The following is an 8,917-nucleotide window of genomic DNA, read 5'->3' on the forward strand; positions in this document are numbered from 1 at the left end:
CTAGACTGAAGAACAAAAGGACAGCAACTTGTCTGTTCCCCTTCCCCAATTCCCCAACACTGTTCCTCTCCCCCAATTCCCCAATAAAATCTTAAAAAATATGTATATAGCAAAAAACATAAAGGATATAATAAAATGGAGAGATCTGAGATTAGCAGCAGGGGCTACTTTCTAAATCCAGTTAAATAACAAGAGCCAAAACTAAGAGAGTGATTGTAAGCCTGAAAAATAGCTGAGTATGAGAGAGATTTAAAAGATGACTAGAAGGAAATATGAAAATTTGAAACTCTTTTCAACGTAAGTATCACACTGTACCACATTACCGATCCTGAATTATTGTATACATATATAAGGCTTCCACCTATAATGTTAGAGAGCCTTTTATTACCTTTATATTCCCTATGAGTACACAGCACAGAATCTTGTGCAATGTACAGACTCAAGATGTGTATGTTGAATGAAAAATGTAACTAATTAATAATTGACTAAAGGATTAATCGGAATAGTTCTTTGATATCTTTTCACCCAGAGATGTTACATATTCACAGAAACATCAACACTGAGTATGAATAAGTAGGACATAAAAAACATAAACAGAAATAACACGATACAGAAAAAACGGCGATACCCTCATGGCAGGAAAGGCGTACCTTTAATGTGGCCACCGCCCAGCTTCTTTCCTGGTCTATCCAAGACGGAAGCTGATCACGTATTCTTTGTTGAGAGTCCTTTAAGAGAGCAATTATGGTCCTTGGTATAGTTGGGAAAATTCCAACTTAAAAAAAATTCAACAACTGACTAGCTAATTTTATGAACACTATTTTTCAAAAAAAAAAAAAAGTTCATTCTATGTAGTATTTCTTCATTTTTATGGAGTGTACAAGTCAATATAAAATTCTGCATAACATAAGATATAACCATTTAGACAAATGTTGCATTCATTTTCATTGTGCTTAATCTTCTGTAAAACTTCAGAAAACCTCAAATGTAATAAGACGCTGCCATGAAATTATATTATCTTTAGTTACACCTTGCATTTCAGACACAGTCTGAGTTTTGCATTACAGTTTGGGTATGCTCCTTTGAAAAATAATATTATCCATTACATGTTTAAACAGAAAATTACTACACAAAAAGCTAAATTTGAATAGTTATCAAAAGTGTTAAAAAGTAATTTTTAAACTCAGTTACATAAGAAAGTTTTCCTAGCTATAATACAAGATTTGATTTTTTTAGCATTATAAAAGTGTTCTTGGAACAAAATATATATACTGAAAAAAAAGAAACTGTATTAATTTCTTACTATTTAAGTAATATATTCTCAAAAAAATATGTCTTCAAGGACAAAAATTATATTTAGGTCCATTTTATAAAAGGGCAATAGAAACAAGGACATACTCCTCTAATTAAAGTATAATTTCAACAATAATTTAAAACTCCTCTGAAGCAAATTATATTTCATGAAGTCTAAGCCAGAACTATTTTCCCTAAGAGTAGAATAACTTTGTTATTTTTACTTACAGCTTTCCTCAACATGTCTCCAACAACCACACCTGTAAATGTATCCCATTCCTATTGAATAAAAATATGAGGAACACAACATAAAAATACTAAGCAGTTAAAATTTTCTTAATATCCCTATATCCGTCCCTATAAGATGACTTACAATTCAGCTTTCTAAGGACACGTTAAAAAAAAACACAAACAAAACCCACAACTCCTTTTACAACTTCCTACTTCTAGTACATTAACATTTTGAATTCATGTACCAACGTAAAACATTAATGTGAAATCTACTAAGAATAATTTTATTAAAACAAAAAACTACATTATATATATATATTTATGTAAGTATATCTATCTATATATATATATACATATATAAGTCTTAACATCTAAAAATGTAAATGTCATGTTCAATTAGCATTTGTCACTACCTATTAATTTTTCCTATTATATGCTATTCCTCAGTAATAGATAAGCAATAAGGTGTACCAAAAGTTTAAAAGTTGTTATGTACAATTGTGTTATGTACTTCCATTAACTTATCTTTTCCAACAGATTGGGAGAAGACTGCCATTATTATTTTTTTTAATCCACAGAATCAAAATTAATCAACTGTTACGAAATCTAGTGCTCTAAGAAAATCTATGTCTTCACCCTGGATTCCCCAATCAGGTAATAACAATATTATAATTGATTGCACATTGGTCAGTAAATAAAGCAAAAACATATTAAAATGTGATGGCAATATGGAAAAATTACCAAAGCAACATACCTCCTGCCTACACCCACACTGACCCTTCACACTTCATACTTAAACAATCACAAATAAATAAAATATGAGTGATTATTATACTATACGTAAGTCAAAGAAAAATGCTCTCCTTTCCCAATGATAATTGATTTATACTCCAGGAGGGAAAAACAGGTCATTTTAAGTCTTATACAGTGTGGAACATATTGATCATAGTGAAAAACATTATACAGGAGGAGGGTAAGGCATCATAGTTAATAGCAGAAATAAAAGTGGTCAAGTTAATAAATTCAACAGAAACTATACAAGTCAGCCAGAGCATGTGGAAGTAGGGAGAAATGAAGAGCTAACACAGGCATGTGGAATGGTCTACATTCTTTTAACTACTCAAATGACGGGAACCCAGAACATATTTAAAATCTGATCAAGTAGAGTTAAAGGTTACTAGGTCAAAGTTGCACTGTCCCTATAAATATTCCCTCCCACCCTAACTAATGGACTCTCACTTTATGATAACAGAATAAAAATAAGAAAAATCACATAAATATTTTTTTTTAAATATTAAAAGCACACCAAAGATGAATTAGTTAGTTTTGGCTGAAAGGTGGTTCTTTTCAAAGTTGAGAGGGGGATATATGGCAGCCCAGAAATGAAGTCATAGACAAAGGAGATAAATTATACATTAAAAGATTAACATAACCTACAGATTCAAGGAAGCTTCTGAGAATTGCCCACCCTCTCGCTTAACCTGCTGACTCTGCGTAAGTCAGTGAAGGTGGTAATAATGCAGTTGTGCCCATATTGTTTCATATTTTATATTTATCAGTTCCACTGTTTAGACCAGGGATATAAAAGAAGGCTGACTCTTCTGGTGTCCTGAGTACATGGACTTGGCTTCAGAAAAATCTAGGCAGTTTGGGTAAGTTACCTACATTTCTTTTTCTGCCTTATTAGCACTTCAGAATATTGGGCACACCCAGAGGGGAGTAGAACTGGAAATCAGAATTTCTAACTAAGTAAAAATTTAATAGGTTAATATATAATTTCTAGCCTAAAGTAATTTCTAATCTAACCATAAATCCACCCAAATTACCACATTTCTATATAACTCTAACATTTTTCTCCTTTACATTTCTCCACTTACATTTTCTTGGAAAAGTTCAGGATGCATGCCTCGAACAAAATGTAAAGCGAACATCAACTGATCAGCCTGAAAAGAATAACAGATGTTATCTTGCTTTTGCTTCTGCTTTTTTTGCTTTTTCTAAGTTTGTGGTTCTGGAAAAACACAGTCCTTGAATTTCCAATCACAAAATTTGCATTCTGTCTTCAAATTACCTACTTTTATCAATATGAGAAATGATTATTCCAATAACATCTACAGAGAACACTTGTAAGTTGTGGGTGGGGTGCATAGAAAAAGTGCTAAAATTTTTAGAGGCAGTGCTAAGGATTAATCTCTGTTTATATCTCATTATAAATAAAACAGATTTATTTAACTAGCTGAAATACAATTGTGAGGTTTGAATTAGTCATTACTAACCAGATCAGCCTCCTGCACTAATAATCTTCAGTTTGTCATAGTGTATGTTTATCTGCTCCTGAACAATCTGCATACTCCTAAATCAAGAAATTTCAGTTGTAGAAATTTATATAAAGGGGTCATGAATGTAATCCTGGATAAGACATAAGGATATGCTGTGCAAGGCTGTTCACAGTGAAGGAAAAACTAAAATACAATAACCTAAATGTTCAAAAGTCTATCATGAAAAATACTGATATCAAAATACATAGCATAATTCTCATTGTGAAAGGAGGGGGAATATGTTTATGTAAACATATATGGATATATATCTGCAAGAAAACTGAAAAAAAGATATCAAAATTCTTATCATTTATTTTTGAGATTATATGTTGTTTATTTTCTTCTTTTTCCTAAGGTTCTTATGTTTATTTTTTAAACTTTCTAAAATAAGCTTATATCATTTCTGTAAAAAAAAAAAGTAAATGTTTACTAACAAAAAATCCCAGTTATTAAAGCACCATCTTTCTTACCAAGTTCTAATTTAAACATTTTATTTAGCTTTTCCCATATTATAAATACTTTACTTATATCTAATATGTGCATACAATTATAAATACAGAGATAAATATAAGGATATTAAGATATGATATACGAGGTCTGACAATTAAGTTCACGAACTTGTTGCAATGATGTTGCTAACTTTTTTTGATATCAGAAGGATTATTCATTATGAATTTGTACAAACTGGACAAACAGTTAACCAAGTTTACTATTTGCAAGTGCTGAAAAGGCTGCTTGAAAAAGTTAGACGACCTGAACTTTTTGCCAACAATTCATGGCTCATGCATCACAACAATGCACCAGCTAACACGGCACTGTCAGGGAATTTTTAGCCAGTAAACAAATAACGATTGAAACACCCTCCCTACTCACATGAGCTGGCCCCCAATGACTTCTTCCTTTACCCAAAGATAAAGCAAATATTGAAAGGAAGACATTTGGAGGACATGCAGGATATCAAGGGTAATATGATGACAGCTCTGATGGCCATTCCAGAAAAACAGTTCCAAAATTGCTTTGAAGGGTGGATTAGGCACTGACGTCGATGCATAGTTTCCCAAGGGGAGTACTTGGAAGGTGACCGTAGTGATATTCAGCAATGAGGTACGTAGCACCTTTTCTAGGATGAGTTCGCAAGCTTAATTGGCAGATCTCATATACAAAAATAAAGATCCTTCTATAAATACTACCAGCAACTGAACTCCTTGCCTGCAAGAAAATCAGCCCTCTGTAAGAGAGATCTACTATATTGAATAATACACTACAAAAGAATTATGCAGTGTATTTTTGTATATATATACAGCAAGTACTCAATAAATACCTATTGATTAAACAATGAAATAGTTAACATGTGACTTAAACTATTATAAAAAGCAAGGCATGTCATTTGGGGAAATGCACAATGGTCTTAGGCATGAGAACGTCAAAATTCAGGTTTGGGATTGAACTGTGACTAGCTGAATAAGCCATTAAGATGTTTGTCTTATAAATCAATGGATATTTAAAATGATTATAATAGCGACCTTCATCTAAGGTAAAGAAATAATGATTAAGATAAATTAGACAATAAATGTATTACTTTGAAGTCTTTATCACTTAATAATAGTTAATTCTTTATTACATACACACACACACACACACACACACACACACAAATTAGCACACAATATTACTTATTTATGGAGCCATTTCTTCCATTGAACTGAGGAAGAATAATGTAGTCTCTAAGTGTTACTGGAAAGAAGGCAAGGCCCTGCTACTCTATGATTCTCAGATTATCCACAAGAGTCAGTGAGCTAATTGTTAATTATTACTGAGGCCAAACTCCAAAATGTTGGCAAAAAATAGCCACATAATATGTAGTAATAAATGGGTAATGGTAGTTACCCTTCTCTTCATTTTTTTGGTCATAGAAGACATCCTGACCTCAGGCATAAACATGTAATCACAGTTGGGCCAATCACATTATATCGTTCCACAGATAATGGTACAAGAGAGACCATATGACCTAAGCCAGGCCAACTGAGATCTTTTATGTTTTCCAACCTAGAGACATCTGAAGGAAGCTGGTTTTGGCAGCCATCTTGTTGCTCAGCTTACCAATGAATCCTTTCAGCCATAGTTACAATATATTACAATGAAGAACAATGATGGTTTAAGAATAAAAGAACATAATTTACTGAGAAACAGAGAGAGAGCATATTTCCAATTAAATTGAAGTAAAATTAAGAATGAATAAATCAAGTTTAAGGATTTTTCTGAATATTTATTTCAGAAAAACAAAGAACAAACCTGTCAATATCCCGAGTTGACAAAATATTTTCTACCTTTAATATCCTTGATCTATACTGCTTATCAAATCAGAAAATTTGTTTTTTTTAATTTTAATTTCAAGTTATCTCAATATACTTAGGTTCTGTTACAAAATACTTTAATATCAAGGCATATACACTAAGCAAAATTTCAAATGATCATCTATATAATTAACTAACTAGAAAAACCACTAACATGCTAAACTACTAGGTGGTTATGAGTCAGCCACACATTCCATTCCATCACAATACTCTAGTAAATATTCAAAAACAGTGAAACTATTAGAGCAGAACTAATACAATATAAAGGAATCTTAAAGTCAACTTTATAGTTGAGATCAAGTTCACAATTGCGAATATAATGGCTTGTTTCACCCACATCCTATTAGCAAGAAGTCTTCAGCATCAAGCCAAATGGGTTTGATTTCAGCTCCATCATTTATCTGACTAACCTAAAGAAAGATTACTAGCTCTAAATCCTGGTTTCCTCCTTATAATAGGATTGTTGTAGGAATTAAGTCACAATATATTTAAAGCACTTACACAGTGCCTGGAACATTGTAAGTCTTAAAAGTTGACAAGTAACTATCTGCTTTACAGTAAATTAATAAACTACATAATATTGGAAGGGAAATGTATTTCAAAAATATTCCATAAACTACACAATTCTCAGAACTAAAAAAGCAGTAGAAAGTATAATATATTCATTCCTTTTTATTTCTACTCCACAATATCCATTGCTTTCAAATATGTTCAATGAAAAGTATAAAGCAGATGTTACCATATAAAGAAAAGCCTTGCTTTAATCTCAAAGAAGTTGATATAGCATAGAACTTGAGTACTCTCATTTGTGCTTGAAGTTAAACCATATATTTTAATGAACAATTCTATGCATATTCAACAATGCTTCCAGAAAAGTCTAAAGGGTTAGATATAAAACTAAAAAGTTTCAAAGTTACCTAAGCAGAAGAAAATTATCTAAATTATCAAGATTTACTTTAATAGCCACACGTTATAAAATTTCTAACCACGTAACACTTTTGTAGGAAACATGTTTTGATAGGAAAACATATCAGATTCCAAGTTAAATGATTTGTAAGATAAATACAGTCATGAGAACCTATTTTATTTTTAAAACATAATATTCATCTGAATTTTAATCAATTAGCAAATTCATTTGGAGGGGCAGGGTGAGCTGCACAGGCATAAACCTAGAAAAAAAATGTGTGTGAAAGAACTTCTAGTCACATCTCACCAGTCTTCCTAAACAATTTCAGATCTCTCTTACATAATATTTACATGAGAAAAGGGAAACAGTAAAAATATATGCTTTCCCAACCCTCCTTCCAAACCTTTTCTGTATTCTTGCCTTACATAGTTGGAAATTATTTCACTCTCCAACAACTTCCATTATTTTGTATCCATTCCAAACAATAAACAGGGATGAAGAAATGATATGCAAAGGTACACAGTTTTATTATAATCTTAAATTTGGGGAAACTAAATATGTTACTTATTCTGTAATTGTCTAAAATACTTAGGTTACTGAAATAACCACTTTTGATCTTTCGAAAAAAAATGACATAATCAATAATCTAAACTGAAATTGCTACATAGCTTTCTACATTTGGGTTACTTTATTAAAAGTCTAAATTATCTGCTACAAAACAAGTCAATCATTTTTTATTCCAGGTCAAGCTGCTTTCACTTCAATGCGATGTGAATACTAATAATCCTAGCCTGTCTCTAGTTCAAGAGTCTGCTGTTGCCATACTGCTGTCACCAACGCAACAGCAAAATCAGCAAGACAGAAACTCTGGCAGGCAGTTTAATGTGATGTGGATTGCTAAAAAAACACAAAAAGATTTCACAAAAATATGAAATCGGTTCCATCCTAAGTAAGATTATACTGCCAAGTCTTGAGAAATGTTACCTCATTGCTTTACAATTAATGTGCCTTCAAAATTTTTATTCACTCTATGGACCGCTGAATTCATGTTGAATAAGTTTAATATTACTCATACAGACACATGAATTTTACAAAACAGATATTCCATCATCAATTATAAACATGTCCTTAAGGATTACAAACCCACAGCTTTTTTTTGCTTTTTTTTTTTTGTAGTGATTTTAGCTGTTCTCAATAAAAAAGTGTTACTTAAGATAAGCAATGAAAAACACCAACTGGGTATTTTTAGTATCCAAGTGGGTACTAAATTATGAGTACCCACTTGGATACTAAAATGTTAAGGACATTAAGCCTTACAAGCTCTCTCCTAGTGCAACAAAATGCTGGCTTTACCCTAACTTGAATATATTTTTAAAAGGTAGTGACTTAAAATATATGCTTCATTGCTATATATGCTATATATACTTCATTGACATCTTACATCATTTGGCACTGAATACTCATTATATCCTTCCCTAATTACATTATAAAATATATGACATAAGGATTTACATCTCATCAGTAAATATATAGTATTACTAAAAATGAAATAAGAATATATAAACTGAGGTAAAGATACATATGTTAGAAACAAGAAACACATAATAATAAAAACTACTAAAATTTTGGATTTAACTGGTGTCCATAAAAATGTTGTTAATAAAGAATTACAGGGGCCGGTTGAGTGGTGTGTTGGTTAAGAGTTGGCTTGGGACGCCAGAGGGCCCTGGTTCGGATCCCACATATGAGGGTCAGGGACACTGCCCTCTACAGCTAAGATGCTGAACAACAGCTCAACCTGGAGCTGGGCTGCC

The 8,917-nt window shown here is 31.9% G+C and overlaps 1 protein-coding gene across 1 annotated transcript in view; it reads right to left on the bottom strand.

Annotated features, from left to right (window-relative positions):
- DYNC2H1 (dynein cytoplasmic 2 heavy chain 1) overlaps positions 1-8,917 on the bottom strand; it is a 301,806-nt gene that overhangs the window by 134,650 nt on the left and 158,239 nt on the right. The window contains exons 68-70 of the mRNA XM_019665532.1: positions 3,402-3,467; positions 1,522-1,572; positions 651-728 (exon numbers count right to left, since the gene is read on the bottom strand). Coding sequence (XP_019521077.1) covers positions 651-728; positions 1,522-1,572; positions 3,402-3,467 — 195 coding nt within the window. The remainder of the gene's footprint in view (positions 1-650; positions 729-1,521; positions 1,573-3,401; positions 3,468-8,917) is intronic.

The sequence above is a fragment of the Hipposideros armiger genome, unplaced genomic scaffold (genome assembly GCF_001890085.2).
Source record: "Hipposideros armiger isolate ML-2016 unplaced genomic scaffold, ASM189008v1 scaffold_446, whole genome shotgun sequence".
Lineage (NCBI taxonomy): Eukaryota > Metazoa > Chordata > Mammalia > Chiroptera > Hipposideridae > Hipposideros > Hipposideros armiger.